Source organism: Plodia interpunctella, chromosome 8 (genome assembly GCF_027563975.2).
Source record: "Plodia interpunctella isolate USDA-ARS_2022_Savannah chromosome 8, ilPloInte3.2, whole genome shotgun sequence".
In the NCBI taxonomy this organism is placed as follows: Eukaryota; Metazoa; Arthropoda; class Insecta; order Lepidoptera; family Pyralidae; genus Plodia; species Plodia interpunctella.
The window spans coordinates 5,430,747-5,455,006 of NC_071301.1; the positions used below are offsets into that span (position 1 = coordinate 5,430,747).

The following is a 24,260-nucleotide window of genomic DNA, read 5'->3' on the forward strand; positions in this document are numbered from 1 at the left end:
ATATTTTTATTAACAAACATTGTTTGACACCTTTGCCGATAAATTGAAACTTTGTAAATTTTGTAACCTGATTAAGAAATAAATATATTATGTTCTTTCTACGCAATTAAACTCGTCGATAATAAGATACGAGATTAGATAGATGCTTATTCTCATCGAAAACTAATGGCAGATATAACTAACTAATGTTTTGAGAGTAATTTAGTTCCACATCCGCTCAACGGGACAAGTTGTCTGGTCGGTAGATAGGTAACATTGATTTCTCCAGAGAATTTAAGGATATTGATAAGTAATGCCCGTGTACACTATCGGCAAACAGTTCGGTGAACTTAGCAATTTAGACGTGATTTTCTTTGCGGTAATAAAATGCTCTTATAAAAAAATGTATGTAGTTTCGACGTACGTTACTGTCAAAACCTATAGAAAACAACAGAGCCACGACGTGCTGCATCGTCGCAACGGAACACGACTGAGCAATGGGGCATGGCTGAAGCCGGCAGTTATGGCAACCTTGGTGTGGTGGTCAGCGGACCATCCTCTGTATGTCCCATCCACGCAGGCATTTATTTGTGCGTAATTTACATTAAAGACAAAAAAGATGCTGACTTTTTTAACTTGAAAGGAAGGATTACTTCTTTGATGAAGGCCGGGCGAATGTTTTAGAAGGTCAAGAAGTTTTAATACTTTCTTGTCCAATGAATGCTAATAAGTACCTTTGCTTCAGCTATTTTTTTACGGTTTATAATTATAAGATAATTTAAATTAATTATACACCGTACATAGGAAATTTAATGCCTAGGTTTCTTTCTATAGTTTCATTGTAAAGAAATATTAAAATGATAACAAACACAAGAAACTAAAGCTTTGTTTTGACATATGTTTAATGTTTTTTCTGAAAATAAATAACCTAGAGCGCGGCCCTATTACTCAATCACGTTCCGTTGTTTTGACGTTCGTCAACGCAAAAACTGGATGGAGCATGGATTTAGTAAGTACTACATTGTACCTACTAATTCCATGGTATGGAGATTCGACGTATGTCAACGCACGTCAGTGTTAAACCTGAAAACAACGCAGCATAAAGGAGCCGTATCGTACTACGTTGACGCAACGTATAATAACGTATGTATACGGTACAGTAGTATATATCCGTAACAAAGGGGCCTGGCTGGACACAACCAACAAGCGAATAAGCAAGCGCCCTCTACCGTTTTCTCTTTGAAACACTACACAATATTTGCCTCAGACGGGCCGCGGAGTTCTGAAACGGAGGACCGAAATAATGAAAAGTTTGTTATAAAGGATTGATAGAGATGGCTCTGGGATGTAATTAAAAACTACTTTAAAACTCTTTAAATTTGCACATTATTTTTTTTATTTTTGTTATTTAAATTCTTTACTAATTCGGCATTGAATATTTGACATAAATGTAGACATATGCATATCATACTTTGGCAGACACAGGACTGCTCCAACAATATAATCCTGTTAACCACATGCTGATACAGTATTTGGTACATTATATGTACTTAACATAACGAACAGATAGCGTTAAAAATTGTATTTATCTAGAAGTTTGTTTATCTATCAGAATATGCTTCGCGATGCTTATAGAAAAGCCTAACGTGATTGTGCTAATGTGACATTAAAAATATAAAGAAATACAAATTACTATATGCCCGTCCTGACTTCGCTCTGGTAAATACATTATACACATACATCTTCCTCTAGAATTCTACTATCTATTGGTGCATACCACGTGAAATACGTCCAGTATTTTTTGAGTTTATCGCGAACAGACAGGCATACGCAGCAGAAGACTTTGTATTAAAATATATAAGGATTATTTACATACCAATCTCGTTAGATTAATAGAGCTCCCTTCTTCTTCCTTTGGAAGTAAGGATAGCCACAAATATATTATTTTATCAGGAAGTGGTGAAACAGATCATAAAAGTTTTTGTGTCTCGTCATGAAGATCCTTAACCGAAATGGCTAGTTCCTGACATTTCCTTAACTCGCCATAAAAGTGACGACACCAATAGCCGCCGTCCAAATCACAAAGGAGTCAATGATAGCCCTCTGAGGCCGCAGCCTCCGCCACTCAATCAACCCTCTTCACTGCGGACATATTGGTTGGTGACAGGAGAACATTTCTCACGGGGATCTAATTAACTGGCAACTCGGGTTATGAACGTGAAACAAGAGTAGCATATATATCAAGGAGAATTCTGGAATATTTTACCGCCATACATGTAGGTACTTATATTAAGAGTTGATAGCTCTTAATATAAGTACCTACACTAATAAGTACATACTGTATAAGTTACTGAAAACATGTCTGCAGCTACTGTTCCTGGTATAAAAGATAAAAAATTGCAGCCGTCGTAAAGTAATATATCAAATAATATGAGAGTCCAATTAGGTCAAGTAAGTGGATTATTCTGACGCTTTGTGGCGTACTTGTCTTCGAAACTTCATTCTTGTAATACACTCAGACGAGAGAAATAGGATTTGTACATAGATTTGTACATTCCTTTGGTTAAATTTTCTCATCAACCATTTACCCAGTCACACTAATCAAGACATTGTCGTTCATATGTAAAATATCATAAAATAAATAAATAATCTAATAATCTTTTTTACAATCGAGCACTACGGTTGCTAAACTTCCTCATTTTTGCCATTTGCACTGCGTTGCTTTGTCTTCGACTATGTAGCGTATGATGCGAATGTGTCGACCTTTCGGACCTGGGTGTAGGTGCTGGATCAAGAGTATCTTCATTGATTCGTTCAAAACCAAGAGCTTCTGGATCTTCAGGGTTTTCTTCTCTGTTATCCTTTTTAGAACCCCCTGAACCACTTCCGGAAGGTTCTCGATGTCGGACGGGTTTCACGTCGCCAGAGGAAGTGAATATAAACTTCAATTCTGCAATCATCTCGTCTTTGAATGAAATCTGTAATTTGAAATATTTTTTTAACCAATATAATGTTTCTGTTATGAAGGAAAAACTACGAGTATAATATAAATTATAAATGAACTTACTTTCAATTTTCATGATGGAGGGCCAGGTTTTGTTGGGATAAATGCTCTCATGCAGGGCTGGTATATAGAAAGGTAAAATTATGATTATTTTGACTCTCATCTATATTAATAATAGGAATTACAGAAGTTATATTTTTTTTTAATCTAAAAATCGAATTAACCAAAAAAACATGGATTACAGTCGTAATCAAAATAAAGGAGTCTAAAAGCAATCAAATATATTTTTTTTTTTTTTTTAAATAGGGACAAATGACACAGATTGAGTTAGCCCCAAAGTAAGTTCGAAACTTGTGTTATGGGATACTAACTCAACGATACTATATTCTATAACATATACATATATAGATAAACATCCAAGACCCAGGTCAATCTGAAAAAGATCATTTTTCATGTTGACCTGACCGGGATTCGAACCCGGGACCTCCACTGTAGCAGTCGGGCATGATGACCATTAAGCCACGGAGGTCGTCAAATATTGGATTTAGGATCGGATAGTATTCACTATTAATAGATTCAATATAATTTACCAGGTGTCACAGGGAAAATAACAATCAAACAATATAATAACCAGGTTCTTGATGATGGAGGAAAAATAACAATGGAAATAAAATGTAATAATATTTTTAGTACCTCAAATTTCCGAGATATGAGCCAGACATCGATCGTCATCTCGAGGAAGGCACACACGACGGCCAGGCCAGAGCCTGCAGCTAATACAATGAAGACACCACCGACGTTAGCTAACACCAACGGTTGGGCATCGCCGCTGCCTGCGTCATCGTCCTGTAAGATTATAAAGGATAATATACTCAGTTGGCTTTGTATCAATATTAGGTAAAATCAGCAATGTATGTCGAGCTTGAGTTCGTCGCAGTTGGTAAGTGGATTATGCAAAGCTAAGCGTGGATGGCAGTACATCACTAATGATCCGTAGCTATCGTGCACGAGTGCAATGCTTTCATTGTTAGACTGAAACATCGATGTACGATGTACATAGAACTAGAATAAATTTGGAAATTAGAAGACTGTCATTGTCAAAATCAAAACCCCTTTGAATCGACTTCAAAAAAAAGATAGTAATTACTTCCCAAACTGGTGGTACGTGGTTAGCTTCAAAATAAAGTGTGTGCAGCCAGAATGACGATCTGACCGATGACTCGGGTGCGTGTTTAATTTTCAAAATGTCAAATTGTTGAATACGCTGCACCGAAATTAATCTCTAGATATTTTATTAAAATCTATTATTTTTTACATAGTCAAAATAAAAAGTTGAGTATTGACCACGGCTGACAGACATCAATTCCAACTGGGATATTGCCTAACTTCAACGTATGGAAATTGTTTCTTTAGAATCTCACTTGTTTTTTCTTCGCAATATCTCTAATAGAGACGAATTCCCAAACCAAACGCTACTTGTAAATCAAACAGATTGTTGATATAATAAATACATTCTCCACCATAAATAATTTTCAATTCAATTATCTTTTAAGAAAAGTTCTAAACTAACACTTAAGTGACATATATTAAACGGAAATAAAGCAATAGATATTCAATAACGCAATGTCGATTGATCCGATGAATTGCAAAATATAAGTAATATACCGGATTTCCATAAATGCAAAATCCAGAAGATTTATCGTGTCGGAATGACAATTTGCTTCTAGTTCATCTCGTTGATAGCTCGCTGATTAATTTGAAAGGGTCCATTAAGATCTGACGGCATCGGAAGGCTTTCAAGGAAGAATGCTTTATTACAATGCAAGATTCCCTACTAATACTATACAACAAACTACTTTACTTACTTTAAAGTAAGTTTGTTTGTTACTTCTTCAGGCGTTATTTACTTAACCAATTTTCTTTAAATTTTTCATAGATATACAGTCCATATGTTCGAACTATTTTTTTTTGTTGTTGAGATGAGCATATGGCTTATAAAAATATTAAAGGCGTTTGTAAATATAATAACCATAAAATGCCGAGTAACTTAATATAAATTTTACATGTTGGATGTTTTGTATTTTCTTGCACAGATATTTATATTATTATAAGAGTTATTATGTTTTTATTATGATTTAGTAGCTGAGCTACCGAAGTTATTATTCTACTTATAAGTATGAAGTTTCTCACCGCACAAACACCACCTCCTCTTTTTTCCTTCCACCACTTATTCTTCATCCTTGTCAATCTGCCATCTTCTTGCATCTGGAGTATTGATTCACTCATCGGCTGGCGGTACTGGGAATCTAAAAAATATGTATTTAACAAAAATTAAACTTTTGTCAGAGAAATCTTATTAAATTCAAAGCGTGACAAAAAAAACATGTCCGTGCAGTAAGCCCATTGAGGAGTTCCCTCGTCACAACAACAAACAATAAAAGTTTGTAAATATATAAGTTGCACTGAAAATTATAAAAATTCTGCCGTCATGTTATAACAGGTTCAGTCAGAGACCCTGTTTTGCTCTAAAAGTCCCCTCAACGAATGTAGGTCGACCAAATGCGACTAATAAATAACCTTGTGTACTTAACGCTGTGTCTTAACAATATCGAATAAGGAAGAACTTGTAAGCATACTAATTCTTACTGCGATGATTGTTTAGTATTCAGTTCAGTCAATATATTGATTGAATTCTAAGTTACGCGACAACAGTTTTAATTATTTTACAGCAGAATCGATCAGTTATTAACACATAACAGTAAATTTTGGAAGGACTATTTAGCAACATTACAAAGTGCCTTTCTTTAAGCAAGCTAAAAATTCATTTATATTATGTTAAACTATGAATTTGTGAGATGTAAATATAAAAAAAAAACAGTGTGAATTTTTCATACTTTTTTTCATTGCTATTCCATATCCTTTACTATCCAATAATCCCCCGACTTGTGCTACGTCACAATTTCTTTCAACCATATACTCGATGGATGTTGATTCCATAAGAAATGCATAATTTTCGTCGTCTGACTTCACTCTGAAATGAGAGGAAATATTATATCGGCGTGTCTTAGAAATATTCTCAATTGGTTAATATTAATTGATGGGTATACCTCTCGAGACCAGCATCGTTAGTAGAAGGCATGAGTTCGGGATGGTCCTCCATATATTTAGCCATTTTCTGGTAAAGCAGATTATCAGATTCCTACAAATAACAATTATTATAATATTATATTTTGTATTTGAAAAATGTAAATACTCTACAAGACATATATTAATATTAAGTTATTAATCTTTCCTCTCAAAACATATTCCACTTTCCTAAATCAACTCCTTTTTTTCACATAAGGATATAACGAAATTATGAAATATAATATTGATCCTAAAAAAAATTAAATGCCTACTGTATACACTCGTAGAGAAAAGAAAAAAAAATAAAGGTATTTACTGCAATATAAATAACATACCTGAAAAAAACTTAAAGTAGCACCGTTCTTCTTTGCACCATAAGTGATGGAGTAGGGGTTGCTTGCTAGGTCGGTGACACTCTTGATGGCGTAGAACTTGGACTCAACAGTGAGGAAGGCAGCGAGGTTGGCGGTGTACGACGACACCATGATCAGGGTGAAGAACCACCACATACTGCCTGCCATACGTGTGGATACAGCTCTAAAAACAAACAAATAAAAAAACTGTGCAGTATATACGGCACAGTTTGTACAATACTTGTAGTAGTTACGGGGAAGTCCAGAGGAAGAGACCCTTATGAGTTTAGCAATTCATTTCAGTGCTAAACCTACCCTGAATGTAGCTGTATGGTGTGTTAATATAAATTAATATTTTACAAAAGTACCTGTAAAAGCTAACTTTGTAATCTAGAAACTGGAAATTATTCGGCAATTTAATGAAGGCGATTTAATATCGTATAAAAATCATACATTGGTGCAATTTCCGATCCTTGAGTGAGCACACTGCCAAGCGTGAACCAAAACGAATTCGCCATAGAGAATTGATTGTCCAGGGTTTCTGGCTCCTCGATACATGGATACGGGTTCTGCCATTCATCTGGGGCCATTCTTCCTAATACGAATAATAGTACGGAAACTCCCACATAGGCTCCAGCTAAATATTGCCAGACCTACAATAAAACACTTGTATCAGAAAGAAAAATTCAGTCAGATATGACATCAAGAAATTAATTCAAATCATAAATGATTTGTTTTTATTGATAAGAACAATTAATTTGACTATAACATCCATACTCCCATACTCTCTATACTAACATTACAAATTAACGAGAAAGTGTTTTTGTCCTTTTTCATAAACAAGCCATGGTTTTGATTGCGGTAATTGTTATGTATGTGGATATAGTTGAAGAGCTGAAGAATTATATAGGTTACGCCGCAATGACGCGACGTTACGTTTCTTTATATAATTGTATTATTTACTCAAGAGAAAAATTTCACTTAAAATGAAATACATGGGAACTCACTTCTAGAGAAAATGGAGAAATAAATGAAAACAAATCCGGCGGTTGTTTTGTAGGCTTCTTGTACAATATGGATATGCCCAAGTTCATGAAAGGACTTGTGAAATCTACCGCTTTCTGTCGAGCGGATGTGATGGTCAAATCAGTGATGGCAAAGTCTACTCTCTGAAACATTAAAAATAATATCTTGTCTTCTTTTTGAAGATAACTTCTTGAAAATTAACCAACTGAACTAAATACTTAATTACAGATTATTGATTTATTGGTTTTAAACTACTCATATGATTGGATTAATCACTAACACACATTTAGTAGAATCGTAATAATTTTTTTACCCCGTCCATAACTTTCTCCATCATGCCTGTCCACGATCCAGTGTCAGGATTATACTTGCCATAAACACCATCTTCCTGTATTTCAAAGGTGTAATTGAACTCATTCATTATCGCTAGTTCTTCAATCAATTCAATTCCGAAACCCTCATATCTATCGTTTCCTTCCAGTTTATTTGTAGATTCCTTGAGCATCCCATACGGAGCACTCTGTAATTACAGAAACTATTATCTTTTATAGCCCTCCAGTGAATTGCTAGTAGTTTCAGATTGTACACTGTATAAACAATAAGTAAGTAATATAATTTTTTACTGTTATGTGAATTACGCATACATTTTGCACACTTCTGATGATTTTATTATTATTATTTGCAGAAAGCAGCTCCATGATTTTTTATTATTGTTTATGATTTTATGGTTAAACAAGTTTTGATAAGAAGAAAGTTAAACTTATCGTTTAACTCTTGAATCTTTCTATTATTAATTCTTTTGGAAAAAAAAACACTTAATGTTAAGTATCGGAAGTAGATCGATTGAAAATCCTTACTAGTGCGGTAAGTATGACAAAGTGTTTCCCTTTCATTGAATCTGATCCTGCCAACTCGACAGGTGGAATTACTATTCTTGTATCCTCGTAGCCATCTTCGGTACTCCATGTTGCTACCTAATAATAAAAAATATAATTTAAATGTTTTATTCTTTTCATATAAATTTTACATTTTGTAAAGCGAAGTACTATAACTTACTTACGTTTTCAAACCCATGAGTTTGTAGTTCTATAATATCAATTTCAAAATTTGATCTGAAACCTTCTTCATCGAATCTTACACGACCGGTTAATCCATCGATTTCTAACTGGAAATAAATTGTCTAATACTAGAATTCATTGTTATTCTTGGATAGACTATAACAACTCATATAAACCATTAAGTGTCACCAAGATAAAATCGCTGAATTATTTAAAATTTATTCGGATTAAAAATTATGGATCGAAAAAAAAAAGAATATTTCGATCCATAATTTTTAATCTGAACAACAATTGGTATTTGTTTCTCAATAGATTGGTTTGTTATTGAATATTTTACTAACAGTTGCCATGTAGTTCCAGCGAAAACGAATGGCTAAACTCATATATTCAACTTCACTATACCATAAGTTCAAATTTAAAAGTATTTACTAAATATACTTACAGATTTCATCATATTAACAATAGAGGAACCAAAGTTCCAGCTATCATCAGTGTCACAAGTGACATTAGCGCCCTCTTCAATTCCCAGCGCGTCGACTGCAGCAGTGAAAAGAATGACAGCATCATGAAGCAGAGCTATGTCCAATGTCAACGCATTGTCTACAATAGCATTCGTAACTTGACCTTCTGTCAGTTCTGCCACTTTTTCGTTAGCCAACTTTATAAAGGTTTGAATGTCGTCTGTGCTTGGGTCAAAAAACCGTATCCCTACAAAGGTACTTATATCAATAAAATCCACTTATTAACATTTAATTTTAGACATGACTTCGTTACAAGGATGTAGATACTTCATAACATAGTACTCTATTAATTTGTTACTACATGATAACGTAACTCAATATTAGAAAACGCCCCTAATTTCTATAGTTAAATAAACAAACTTACCAGTAATATTCGATCCTCCATGTTTATAATTATCTGTTTGAAATGTTTGAAAGTCAGGATTCATAATTAGATAACTATGTTCGTCTGACATTATTCCAATTTGCTGAGCTTGCTCTAGAAACTCTGGCATCTTGTCGTTTTTACAAATCACAAGATAATTCAATGATCCTGAGGCCTTGATCGTTTTTAGTTGCGGTCTGAAAAAGACAATCCACTTTACAAATAGAAAATAGTGATTGCGTAAATCGCATGCTCTTTCACTTACCTGAAGTCATCGCCGTCTGGCAGCTGAACAACATTTATCACGATATGGTCCCCTGATTCCAAATCTTGCATAGTAAGTATATTATCTAGAAACGGCAAAAGTTCTGTGCCTTCGTATATAATCGTAAATTCGGTCCAACTTTTAATTTCAATAATGTCCCTGAAAACCTGCAGACGAAAAAATTTGCCAATTTAATAACATTTTGGATAGTTCCATCAGATTTGAATATACACTGGCAATATAACAGAATGGAAATAAATTAGCATACGTAATGTAAGGCTTGTATGTACTTAGTAGAAGTTACCTGTGAATATGCAAGATGATGTGGGTATAAATTAATTATGGACCAATTAGTAGTCTGTGATTCTATGGGGTCTATCACAATGTGGGGCACTTCCAAATAATCGACAATATTTTGTACATGTTTTATTAATTGTTTGCTCCTCGGTCCAAAGACTCCAAACACTGTATTCTGTTAACAATATATAAAATGTGGTGTATGAAAATCATCATAAATAAGTCAGATTGGTGTAAAAAATTATGCACAAGTAGGATTCGGGCAAGTCGATACCTTACGAGTGTTTTACTACTGGACCACTAAAAAAATGACAAGAAATTAAAAAAATCATATACATGGAAAATATTAGGAGAAGCCCTTATCGTACAGTGAGTAACTACATAGCTACAAAATATATACAACCTCAAAGAGTGAACAAACAGCATCTTCTGCTTCTACGAGATCCCCGGGTGGAGTCAATATCACTTTTGCAGTAAATTTGTTTTCTTGGTCCGCGGAAACTGTTGCGATGGCAACATTTAATGCAGCTTCTTGCAAAAATCCAACATTATCAAAGACTCCACCTACACAAAATTATATTTATTCTTGGGAAATCATCAAACAATTCAATGAAGCGTTACGCATAATAAGCAATTCGCACGAGCGAAGAGTGAAATAGTAAACTCACTGAACGAGTTAGTAGAGTTAGTTTTATTATAAGTTACCTCTATGAATTAAAAATTCTAAACGCATGATTCTTTCAAAAGTCAGTTTTTGTAGAACTTACCTATCGTTTTGTCTCCTCTTACTTGAAACAAACAAAGCTTCAGGCACACGTAAAATAAAAACATTATCATAATGTCAGTTGTCTTGTTATTTGAATTCGAAATCGTTTTGAAATGTTCATGGTCTGGAATATTCGATATAATTTCGGTGTTGGAAATGAACCATTATTTAGAGCGCGCTCATTCGCAGCATGTAGTTTTGTCGCGATATAACTGTGGCTAGAAATAGCCCGACTGTTCTCGTTGCATTAATTGGCTGCATACAATTCTGTTTTGTTCAGAGGGTTGACAATTATTTTCATCAAAATTAGTATCAAGGACTAATATATATAAGGAGAAATATATAAGTTTAAAATAACCAAAATCAAAGTTAACGCGTTGATAGGTTTATTTTTCCATTGCAAGTATTTAAGTAAAAGTCGGCTTGTGAGGAATCCCACTAATTATAGACTTATGCGAAAGTTTGGATGTTACGGAGATAAAGTTTGTTACTCAACCTCGCATAAATCTACTGGACGGATTTCGAAGAAATTTGCCACTTTTTTATCTACAAACTCTATTCTATGATTATATATCTATGATTTTCTAAAAACATTCCCAATTAATCTATAGATGAGGTTGACATGGAAGTATTCCATGTTTGAATTTACAAATTTATCAGGAACGTTGAGTTTGATATATTATAATTATGACGTTATTCTTCGTCGTCTGACTCCGACCGAGATAGTCACCTCCATTAGTAGAACAAATTGCTGACAAACTCTAATTAACTACTGCTACTAATTTATATACTGTTTTAACTTGCTATTCACACAAGGTGTATCTTAAATTCGCTTATTATTCATTTAATATATGAGTCGTGGATCCTTGATTTTTACCATTATTTCGAATCCTTACGCTTCTGCAATCTCCCTTTGTGGTCTAATAACTGCTTACAAGTATATGCTACGCGATTTCGATTTCTGGTAAAATAAGCAGTGTCTCTCAGTGTATTTACAGTCCCCATCCACTATAGTAGGAGTTATCCTTTAGCGAAACAAATTGCTAACAAACGCATAACTTAGATAATTTAGTATACTTGTACTTTTTCAGTTATACTGGGTTGATAATATATGTAATAAATTACGTCATTACTGGAATAAAATGGTATTTAACAAAATATATTTTTACTTATTGGGGAATCGTATAGGGAAATTATCGTATTGATGCTTCTTCTTGTTGAGAGAAAATTCGATTAGTATACACAGCATACATAGCTAATAAATCAAATGAATCAATGTCACTTATTACAAATTTTACATAATGTGTATAAAAATCTATTTTCTTAATTTTTCAAGAATTACTTAGATAAAGCAGTTTGTTTTATTTAAGTTATTAATATTTGAACAGTCTATTTGACTAAATATTTAGGAAAGTGAGTTTCACCATTGGTGTTTTCTAAACTCAGACCGGGTAGAGCATTACCATTGGGAAGACAGCTCATTGCGTACATACTTGTACGAATAAGTACACCTTTTAGTCTAATGAATTGAATCTCGTGAAACTTTTGTGATCTATTTATTTTTGTGTCATTTTCAAATATTTTTCTATTTTTCTTGATCTTGGTTTGAACATACATAAACCTCAGCGTTAAATTACTGCAATTTCTGATGTTTCTCTCGTACAATACTGCCTGTACATGTTCACAATGAATTTAATTGATACACTAATTGCTAGAATTTAATTTCCGAAAAATTCTGCGAGAACGAGCAAACTTGAATATACTTCAAACGATATTGTAATTGGCAAACATTAATGAAATGTGTACTTGATATTCATCACACAAAGCTTCCAATAGATTTAATTTTTTATTAAGATGTTTCAGAAAGATAATAAATAAATAAATATATTAGGACAAATCACACAGATTGAGCTAGCCCCAAAGTAAGTTCGAGACTTGTGTTATGGGATACTAACTCAACGATAATATATTTTATAACAAATACATATATAGACAAACATCCAAGACCCGGGCCAATCAGAAAAAGATCATTTTCCATCATGACCGGACCGGGGATCGAACCCGGGACCTTACCACTGCGCCTTTCGGAGTGTACCCTAGATTAGGATTGTTCCATATCCTCCCATAGATGTCGTAGGAGGTGACTAAAAGAGAAATAGCCTTGATGGGTGAGAGGCGACAACAACACTACACTACTCATAGACGGTAGGTACGTATCAGCCTGGCCGGTCATTCTTTTTAAAATGTTAAGTCTTAAAGAGGAACTTTGCGGTGCGAATCATAATTATTATAAGTTCTCATTATTAGAGGTCACTGTATATTTCCTATTCCATAAAATGGCAGGGGCCATTTATGGAATATGACATCCATTTTTATCTCGGCGTCGTGATAATAATCGTAAATAATTCCGCAAAGCGATGACATAAAGCGGAAAACAAGACATTATTCACCCGAGCGAGACGAAAGGGTGGAGTTTTTGTAACTACTTTGTGTTTCAAGAAATAATACTAACTCGGTTGTTAATGTTTTTAATATTAACAATAACAATTAAATATTTGTATTATAATATTGCGACAGTGAAATCTTTCATAATTATTTATAAAAAGCTCTAGTCTAAAAATACATTTTAGAGATCAACAAGTATGACATATTTAGAAGTAGAACTATATTCTTATAATGTAGGTTAATGACTAAATGCTTGATTTATACACATAAATTATTTAAGAATTATTAATATAGATTAGACCCAAATATAATATTATAATAGAAGTATTCACTACGATGACCTACTGGAAAATAGTTAAGTTTTAAGCCGAAGAAATCTTTACACACCCTTTTGCCTATAGCTCAACGCAGATAGCGACATCATATTCGGTAAGCAAACCACCCATTGCTATGATGCACAAGTCATTTGACCATACTCATTATCAATGTTATAACACCAAGAACTTTGTTACTTCCATGTTCCATGTTCCTGATATCATGATCTCCTATTTCCATGGATTAGAAAGTGTTTAGACTGTGGGTTGCACCAGTTAACTGTAACCTGCGCGCCTATCGTTTGGATAAATTGGCGCATTTTCCCCTTCTCTGCACTGATAAAAGTTAAAGGCAAAGTTGTATGATGCAACGCACCCTAAGTCACATCAAATGTCTGCTTTTCGAGGTGATAACATGATTCCTTATCTTTAGATTTCCATTGTTATTTTTTTCTAGTACTGGCGTCTTTTGGCAAAAGCAATACTGAGAGGTGAGAGAGAATGCTTTGAATGTCGGGAACTGTGTGACGTACAAGTCCTTCTGGAAGCTGTTGATCTCCCAGACTTGATGGAGCGAAGGGACCGCACTTCGTCCTTCCCTTCGGTCTCGGCCAGCACTTGGGCATTCTCTTCAATGGTCTTCTGTGGCCGCTTCACCGGCTTCACGTCGCCACTGAATTTCAGCGCGAATTTCAGTTCTTCGACTAGCTCGTATCTGAAGGTTGTCTGTAAATGGAAATATGAACAATAAAAATGTGTTTACACACGACACAACATGGTTCCCGATTAAGATAGTAATAATTAATCCTTCTCATGAATCTGTTGCATATTGCCACTCTTTTTCTGTTAGGTTGTGAAATTCGCTGCCATTCATATGTAACTGTAATTCTATATCAGTTTTTAAGAAAATAATTAAAGAGTATAAGTATGTATGAAGATATAAGTATGTATATGTAAGTTTATATAGATTAGTATATATATATTTAAGTGTATATGAGTCTTTAGAAATAGGCAGTACCTATGTACTATTATTCCACTTTTGTATTTTTCTTATATAATCTGTTCGTGTACATAAACTGGTAAAAATAAATTTATATTATAAGCATAGTAGGCTCTGTCCATAGATCATATTGGTCTGTAGCTCTGTCTATCCATCTATAGACGTAGCCAATCTTGCAAAGAATACCAAAATCCTACATTATACTTGACGGATCTCTTGAAGACTCCCCACAGCATGTCCAGTATAGACACAAACAGTCCTATGAAGCTGCCGACGCCGAGCACAACGAACGCGCCCAACATGTTCTTCATGCCCAGTTGCTTCTGCTCCTCATTGCTTTTTTCCTAAAAATAATAATATTTTCTGTACGAATTTTTGTATTTACGTTTTGTTTATCTTCGTTTCTCATCGTTTTGTCGTCTAATCTATCGCTGGTTGGCTGTAAGAGATTCGTACACGAGATATGTCCACGGGTTTACAATTATAAAAAACAAATAAAAAGACATGCAAAAGCCATATGTCAGTTGACTATAAAATTTACATGAAAATGAGAATAAAATAATATAAAATCGTATATAAAATTTTTGACTGAAACAACTTTGATGCTTTTCTATTATTAAGTATAACGCCTTAAAAGTAAAAGTATGCCTTAAAATTACGACTTCATACGATAAAATCTTAATATATATATATATATATATATATATATATATATATATATATATATACTTATATAATATAATATACTTTAAAAATTGACGAAAATATACACATACCCCGCATTTACCACCTCCTCTTTTCTCTTTCCACCAAAGGTCTTTTAATTTCTGGATAACCCCTTGTTCTTTCAGTTGCAACAGCGCTTCGTCAATATACTTCTTGTATGGCGACTCTGGAAAAAATAAAATCGAACTTCTTTGAATCGTCTTCGTTGCAAAACTGAACACTCTCATAACGATATTCCCCCCAAATTTCAATTCAATTAAATAATATACACATTATTGCTATAGTTTATAGTCACTGTTAGTACTATCCTGATAAATCTCACTCGTTTCCTCATACTCATCACTCTCATCATACATGCTTTCCGGTTATGGATGCTTCTATAAGTGATACCTACTATAAGTTCCGTATTTACTTTTTGAGATACGGAAATCTAAAAGACAGCTAGCAAACAACCTGGAACTTATTATTTCGGAAGATGTGGCTATGAACTATCATGAAATTGCGACCCCGCAAAGTGTCCAAAGAGAACGAGGCAACTTTAATAAAATCAAAAATAAATTACTTTTCTTCATTCCAATTCCGTAACTTTTGGAGTCTAATAAGCCACCAACTTGAAGCAAGTCGCAGTGTCTCTCCTTGTAGTACTCTATAGACGATGACTCCATGAAAAATGCCCACGAGGAATTTTCAGTCCTGGAACATTATTTCTTTAGTACTGAAACTTAAATATCGTGACATTAACATCAGTTAGGTAACTGTTAAGTAGTAAATAACAACAAAAAATCGGTGAATGGTGATTCGTCTTAGAAAATAATTATTTCATCAGATAGTTGAAACCCGCAAGAGAGAGAAAATAATATTCTTATAAATAAAAATTCGAAAATATAGTAACATAAACATACGCACATGTCTACTCCTATATCATTATTCTCCAAGAGCCAGCCTTTTGAACTCATTTTTTGGTACATTTTCTGATAGGTTGGATCTGTGGCTTTCTGAAATAATAATTTATTTTGATGAAATAGATAAACACCTAATTGGAAATTTTATATTATTCATTGTCTATGCATGTCAAAACTATTATAAATTCCTTGCCACTTGCCTCAAAAAATTGTCTTGTGGAACCTTTCTTCTTGGCTCCGTAAGGAATATTCTGGCGGTCATACAACTCCTGCACGTTTTCGAATGGCATAACATTTTTCTCCACCGTGAGGAAGGCCACCAGAGTTCCAACGTATGATGCCACCATGATCATTGTGAAAAACCACCATACACTGGTTATCATACGAGGAGCTAAGGCACTGAAAAATAAATCATACCTACTTATTCAATCGATTTTTTTATGGTTTCATTAATATTACATTAATATAATAATATAACACTTTTATATTATTATACATGAGACACAACGACAATATTTCAAATTAAGAACTCCATAAAAATAAAAAAAACAGAATCATAGACCTGTTAAAAATATAAAAAGTTTAATTGTATGTTGGTTTGATTTATTTACCGATATTACGCATGATTAATCAAGTATTAGTTAGATATACACGACTGATATAAAGGTCGCTCTTTAAATGACTTACATAGGAGCAATTTCGGATCCCTGTTGCATGACAGAGCCGATGATTAGCCAGACAGAGTTAGCGAAGCTGAACTGGTTGGTCAATTCTTCGGGTTGTTCCACACATGGGTTGATGTTCGTCCATTCTCTATGCGAGATCCGACCCACGAAGATCATGATGATACCCAACCCTAATTGGATGAGCAGCATGTAGTACCACACCTAAAATATTAAAAAAAAAAACACTTGAGAAAGTATATTCCCGTGCAGTGTATGTTCAGAGAAAAAAATATATATCTGATCATGACATAGATACTCTACTGCGTTGTAATAGTTAATCCTTATGGATATAAAGATAATAGAAAAGTATGTTTTCTTCCTAAAAAGTATACAAAGATATTAAATATTGCAAGAAAAGGAAAAGAACAAAAAGCAGTGTTAAAACAAATGTCAAGAAATATCTCTGAAGGAAACGAACTCATACAAGAAGTGAAAAATTAAACCAAACGATCTCGTTTTGTTTCATTGTTCACTTGTTTATTTATTTAATTTTACAAATACTAACTTACATGGACAGTTCATTGTCTGATAAATAAATCATACCTCTTTGGAAAATACGGCCATAAAGGAGAACATTTCTGGGGGCTGTTTGCTGGGCTGCTTGTAGAGGATTCCTATGCCTAGTGTCATGAATGGAGTGGAGAAGTCTATGCCAGTCTGCCGTTCCGCTGTTATGGTCAGATCGCAGATGGCGAGGTCTGCTTTCTGAAATGTTGCACATGAAATGTATTTACAATTTAGTAGTATACATTAAAATATAAAAAATTGAATTTTTTGATTGTCTTAGAGTCCTAGAAGCGAAATTTTAGGAAAAAGCTGAGCGCATTAATATAGTTTGGTAATTACTATTATAACGCGATAATTTAACGATCATACGAAGTGTCTCATACAACAATATGTTTAACATACTTGCAAAACTAATTGTGTTTAAAATAATTTATATAATAACTATATTACCATACAACCATAACCAGGAATCACAAAAATTTGTAATCATTTTACGTCACTTTGACGTTGACTTTAACCTGCGCACCATCGACGTATCGACAAAATGGCCTTTTTCTGAGTAAGTTTTAAATAACGCCAAAGTTAACTGTTGCAACCCACTCTTAGACACTATTAACTAAATTACGCACCTCTTCTATAATTTGCAAAGACATTCCAGACCACCCTTTGACGGGGTCATACGATCCGTAGTCAGATTCTTCATCGAAATTGTAATTGAATCCTAACTTTTCTGACAGTTTCTCAATCAGGTCTATAGCAAAACCTTCATATCGATCATTACCTTCTAATTGATGTGGCGAATTTACTATGTAAGCGAAAGGTTTGGTCTGAAAAAAACAAAAATAAGTAATTACATAGTAAAATTGAGGGTTATTTGATTGATTTGAATTGAGGCTATTGCATAGTTGGATTCATAATTTGTACTCACCAAAGCAATTAAAACTCTCAATGTTTTATTTCTTAGTATTGACTCTTGATCAATATCTGAAGTGGGCGAATAAGGTCTATCCATTACTAATGAATTTGAAATGCACAATCCAACCTTGAAAAAATTAAATCAGTTTTCAATAAATCTGTTATAAAAACTATACAGGTAATTGAATAAATATAGCATCTTCAGTAATTGTTTGGAATACATAAATTCTTTACTAAAAATAAAGCAAATTATCAAATAGAAGTTACCGTTTGGTTACCAGCAGAAGTTAACTCCAGAATATCGAACTTGACATCAGTCCTCCTCCCAAATCCATCGAACGCTAGCGTTCGAGTGAGGCCTTCAATTTTATTCTGAAATTAAAACAAATTATATACCGGGCCGGGTCGGTAGGACTTGGTCTTCGTTTATGTAAAACCATAATAAAAAAATATTTGCCTGTTGCTCCTAAAGGTTTCGTCTATCTCTATGCCAAATGTCGTCTAAATCGGCGTAGTAGTGTTAGAGTTTATCATTCAATGGATTTCGTAAAAAATAAAAGCGTAATTTGTATTTTTTTCTATATCACTTAATGTGTATAGCATTGTTTTGCTACAAAAACCTAAAATGACAACTTAGTACCTGCCGAAAACAACACCACTTACAGTTCTCATAAAATTCAACAAGGAAGAGCCATGCTCCCACGCATTGGAATCACCACAGCTCAATTTACTAGAAGTGACATTGACCTTCTTCAAGGATGCATTAAACACAAGCAGAGCATCGTGGATCAGCATCACATTTGTCCTTATTTCTTCAGCGAGTGCCTCATTTCCTGTATTGTTGTTCAAACTGTCTGTGAATTCCCATAGCATTTCGTTGAATGTTAAATCTAATAATCGAAACCCTGAAAAAATACCCCCAGTATTAAATTAATGGTAAGCTATATATGCCCCAGTATTAAATTATTGGTATACAATATTCTGTAGGAAAATGAAATTTTCATATATCATCATATAATATCGTTGAATGTTAAATTTAATAAAAGAAACCCTGAAATAAAAACCCCAGTATTATATTGTGCTTTATAAGACTAGCAAAGATGAGAATGCGCTGAGACGAGTTAGAAATATTATATTCTGTACATTGGTTCATCTAGGGCAGGACCAACCGCTAACGCAAACACTAACCTGTCATATTAACTCCCCCGTACCTATACCGGCTCAGGTCCAGTGTGAACAGATCTGGTGACATGATGATGTAGGAATGCTCGTCCGCCATCAGGCCGACCTGCTGCGCGTGTTTCAACAACTGTTCCAGGTATTTTGATGGACAGTCGACCACAAAGTTTACGTAGCCGTTCTTTTTGGCGTTGATTAACACATCCCTGTGAAAATACAGCTTGGTGAATCACAAAAATAAATATATAAGAAACAAATCACACAGATAACATTATACAGAAGATAATACAGGTACATATATAGACAAACATTAAAGACAGGTCAATCTGAATTAACCTTGGACCTCCTGGGCATGATGACCATTAGACTAAACAAAATGAATATTAGTTTTTGTTAGGACCGAAATTGTGTAGGTAAAATAGTAATAACTTTTTATAAAACTAAAATAGATGATAGCACATTCAAAATTTTAAATGGAAGCTAAATGAAATCTAAATACCGTGCCTAATTTATCTATCACTCTGACCTAATTCGATCTATAATTTGTTAAGTGCAAAATGTTTACGGTGGCAATTCCTATGCATATTTAATATAGAGACAAATATTTACGCAACAAAGAAATCTGCCGTATTAGTAATTATAATTATAAGTATTGCGTATTACATGTACGGTAGTGCATATGATATATATTTCAAGTTATTACTAAGCTAATCGGTGGATTACCTCCAACCTCCGGGCTAATGTCAAGCAGCCCTAAGGTTTATTAAAACTGTGGAGGCCTTTTGTATGAATTGACAAATAAAGAACTACCATTATGCCGATTTGAAACATTATTGCTGCTTTTAGCCACATTATAATATCAGTAGTATCTCTGACCAATGCCAACGGTCAAGGCTTTTTATCCCGTAGGGCCCGGCTCTATTGCCTCGACATAGCGCATTGCAGCTCCATTGGGCTCCAAGCAATTCTGCGTTAATCTGTTCCCGGAAAACAACGAAGAACAACCGAGCAATAGGCCTGGAGTCTGTCACATCGAATGTATTATACACCAAAATGTGGCGTATACAGAATTGAGTTTCAACTATGGAACCGACCTGTAGTCTTTTCCTCCAAGTTCCCGGACGCTCACAGTGTAGGTCTCGCTGTGGTTGCCCATCATCATCAGGTTGGTCATACTCATCAAACTGTGACCCCTCACGTACAACAACGTGAAATTGTTCCAATCTTTCAGTTTTACCATTTCTTCTAATACCTACAATTTTACAACATTTTATTATATTATTTATACATTTATATTCCATATTTATTCTTCTCATAGGTGATGGGCTTGCAACCTATCAGCATACATACTCGTATGTATACAGCTAAAAATGACTTCCAAGTTTCGCATCCCTTGGCTCCGTCTACCTCGTATTTATCCATCCTATAATAATATATTTTATCTAGTCTTATGCATATGGGGGCATATGCAAGTCATGTAGAATGAAACAGACACAAGGCCTTGCATTCTGCAAGGAACTTTTAAACGTAACCAGCTAAAGTGAAAGTTTTCTTACTATGTTGAATACATTATATCATCAGACATTAAAGGACTTCAGTATTTATTCCTTTCGAACCTGACGAGAGCGACAATTGGGCTTCAAAAATGCATGAACATTATATCACTCATCACTAAAAAAACCCTCAACAATGCTCACCCTCAAGAAACCATGCCACGAGGCTAACTACATTTTATGTTAGTTACCTATTTTTTGTTTACAATATGTTAGTTTTCAAATAAAAATACCAGTCAAAATTGGCTCATCCATCTGGAAGCTAGAATGCGACAGATATACGGATACACTCACCAATCAAATTTACCAGATTTGGCAACCACCATGAAATGTCGAAATAAAATGTTATAACAAAATAATATCGTACCATATTGTAACTTTCCGGACTGGGATACATGTTAAGCATGAACCAGCTCTTGGTATACCAGTCGTTGTGCTGCACGACCACATGAGGCAACTCCATCAGGTCGCACAGAGCTTGGATGTTCTCGCTGGCGCGCCCTCCAATCCCGTCTATTATTCCTACAACACCTTCCTAAAAAGGTTTTGAAGTAATTATCATCATTTCAGTTAATAATAATATTATTTTTTCGCTAAGAAATAATAAATTTGAAGTGAAAAATAAACTAAATAAAAAACATTTACTTGTAAGTGTTATAGCTCTTTGTACACCGAGAAAAGAAAGTAACTTGTGTCTTCAACATACATCCTGGTAAGAATGTATATTGAAGACACGAGTTGTCGTACTTTCTTTTCTTACTCTCCTTACTTCAGTTCAAGAATTGTTATTTCAAATCAATATATTTTTACAACACAATTTTGCAATCAAAAATTACCTATTTCATCTTATTTAAACGGAGACAATACTACTATTCTCAGGTGTATGAAAATCATAAACAATAATAATGTTTTACAACATTTTTTGTAAAATACACAGGTTTTCATTATTCCCGAACACTGTTCTTTCTTATTACCTCAGCAAGTTCGCAGACATATTTCGTAATTTGAAGAATATCGCCTCTCTGCGACACTTCCTTTATGGAATATTCCAAGTTATACTTTTCCGCGCTCACGGCGAACGCCGCTTTCATGTCCACTGCATCTTCGTAAAGTATTCCTCCTAGATGTAAAAGAATATTATAGTCATTACAATGTATATATCAAGGCAAGTTGATTCGAAATTTGTATCATCGACATTTTTTCAATTTTCCTTTTGAAATGTAATGAAAGATTTTATTTCAGACTAAGTCCAAGCTGTATTTAAAAACGATGTTAGTACAATATAGTTACAATTTATTATCTAGCAAGTTTTCAGTAAAAAAATTACGATAAAATATTTTTTTTAATCGTATTTTTTTACTGAAAACTAACTAAATGAACTATTATAACTAACTAAATATATTTATATATTATTTATTATAGTTTTATATATTTACTTATTTTTATATGTAGTTCTTATTTTCTTCATAGTCGTATTCCTCATGGCTGAGAGTCGTGGTCATTACTTGGAATTAAACACACATAACAACTTTCTTGGCATTAGTAATGAAGCGGTTTGCCATTGCCTTCTCCATTTCACACACAAGTTAATAATCAACCAGTGTGCAGGTTTCCTCACGATGTTTTCCTTCACCGGTAGCAAGTGATGGTCGATGAAAACTACTATACATGAGTCAGATTGATACACAAACTCATGTGGCACGAGTAGGATTCGAACCTGGGACCCTTCGATCCACAGGCGGGCGTCTTAACCTTTACACCACCACCGCTTCATATAGTAGTTCTTATACATATTTTATATATTATATTATGCATTATATATAATATTTAGGTTATATATAATGTTGTGTTCACCTTTAATTGGGTTGTAGTGTAAACCTTAATGTAATGTTATTTTAAGTTTTTGTCATGTAACCTGTTGGTTGGTGTACCTAATAAATAAATAGAAAATATTATTAATTTTTCTGTACACGCCAATGCCTCTTTTTTTCCATTTTTTCTTTCGCGGGTCTATAGGAAGAATTTTCTATAGAAATAAATAGTACCTTTGTACTTAGTTTCCTATTTGTAAGTTTTATTTTTACACTGTTATGTGTACATAAATAAATAAATGAATGTTGTTACGTTTCCTACATTTTAATATCTGGGATTTCGCCCCCTTCAAATATCATTACCTTCAACTTCGGGAGATCACCAGTACGATTTTCCTAGTACGATTCGGGGAATAACAAAATGTTCCTAGGCTGTACTAAATTCCCTACTTCAAAAATGTTGATTGAAGCTCTGATCGGAGCCGTTAGATGAGATTCGAATAGGTGCTATCGGAATTCTCAATGTAAGAGTCACTAGTAAGTATCTACAACAAAACAAGTGTGATTTTAAAAGTAATGAAAAGCTTACCGATCTTCTGTCCCTCATAGGTTGCAACACATTTTGCCAATGCGACCAACACTAATACTAACAATCTCATTTTAAATTAAAAACTCACATAAACACTTTAAGATTCACCACAGGTTCAATCATTTTAACAAGCGATAAACGTTAATTAGTTTACGTTACCGGCATTGTGATTATCTGGTTTATAATGTTTTTGGACGTAAACGTAACGCAATAAACGTCCAGACTAGCCCGATTACGCTGTTTAGTTTGGTTTAGATAGGAATCGCGATGGCGGCGCGCGCGACACCGCGTCAGAAATAATCCCGTCCTATATTTAGGACGAGTTTTCCTCAAAACGACATACCTACCGTGAAATACCGTCTGTCTCGCGGCTGTCTCCGTAGACGAGATGGAGTGATTCTGTGGAAACGCGTAGCGATAAAAAGTTTGTTTCGTTACTTTGAACATGTTTTGTTGTCTTTTTTTCTTTGCTTTATTTAATTTATTTATTTATTTTAAATTACAAAAGAAATAAAATATGTACAAAAGGTGGACTTAACTACATAAGGCATTCTCTACCAGTCAACCATTAGACTTAGAACTTAGACTTGGAACTTTTGTTCCACCTTGCTATCTCTGTTTGGCAAAGGACAAAAAATTTAAAGAAAATTTGCTCAATTTAAAATAAGAGAAAGTAATAAAAAAATATGTATATAATAAATACATCGATAAATATACTAATATATATAAACTAAATCATATATTATATATATATATGATTTAGCTTATGTATATAATATAAAACTCAAATAATTACAAATAAATAATAATATTATATAGTAATATTACGACGGAT

General features: G+C 33.9%; 1 protein-coding gene across 1 annotated transcript; it reads right to left on the reverse strand.

Annotated features, from left to right (window-relative positions):
* Positions 1-576: 576 nt before the first annotated feature.
* LOC128672163 (uncharacterized) lies at positions 577-23,721 on the reverse strand. Its single transcript, XM_053749111.2, has 34 exons — positions 23,426-23,721; positions 22,000-22,145; positions 21,393-21,560; positions 20,567-20,724; positions 19,482-19,678; positions 18,957-19,198; positions 18,561-18,665; positions 18,307-18,420; positions 18,008-18,205; positions 17,415-17,576; positions 16,834-17,033; positions 16,347-16,545; positions 16,151-16,239; positions 15,807-15,937; positions 15,295-15,410; positions 14,716-14,862; positions 13,975-14,244; positions 10,761-10,914; positions 10,397-10,557; positions 10,001-10,168; positions 9,697-9,863; positions 9,432-9,628; positions 8,989-9,254; positions 8,549-8,653; positions 8,346-8,462; positions 7,802-8,008; positions 7,470-7,631; positions 6,916-7,115; positions 6,445-6,646; positions 6,091-6,182; positions 5,878-6,014; positions 5,174-5,289; positions 3,677-3,829; positions 577-2,957 (listed from the first exon to the last, which is right to left on the reverse strand). The coding sequence occupies exons 1-34, from the start codon at positions 23,493-23,495 to the stop codon at positions 2,643-2,645; spliced, it is 5,631 nt and encodes a 1,876-aa protein (XP_053605086.1). The 5' UTR covers positions 23,496-23,721; the 3' UTR covers positions 577-2,642.
* Positions 23,722-24,260: the final 539 nt, after the last annotated feature.

Excerpts from the sequence above, each read along its gene's own strand:
- LOC128672163 (XM_053749111.2), bottom strand. The coding sequence starts at position 23,495 with ATGAGATTGTTAGTATTAGTGTTGGTCGCATTGGCAAAATGTGTTGCA. Across the intron at positions 5,290-5,877 it reads TGGAATAGCAATGAAAAAAA|ATTCCCAGTACCGCCAGCCG; the intron begins GTATGAAAAATT and ends CATATTTTTTAG. Across the intron at positions 3,830-5,173 it reads GAGGAGGTGGTGTTTGTGCG|GACGATGACGCAGGCAGCGG; the intron begins GTGAGAAACTTC and ends ATAATCTTACAG.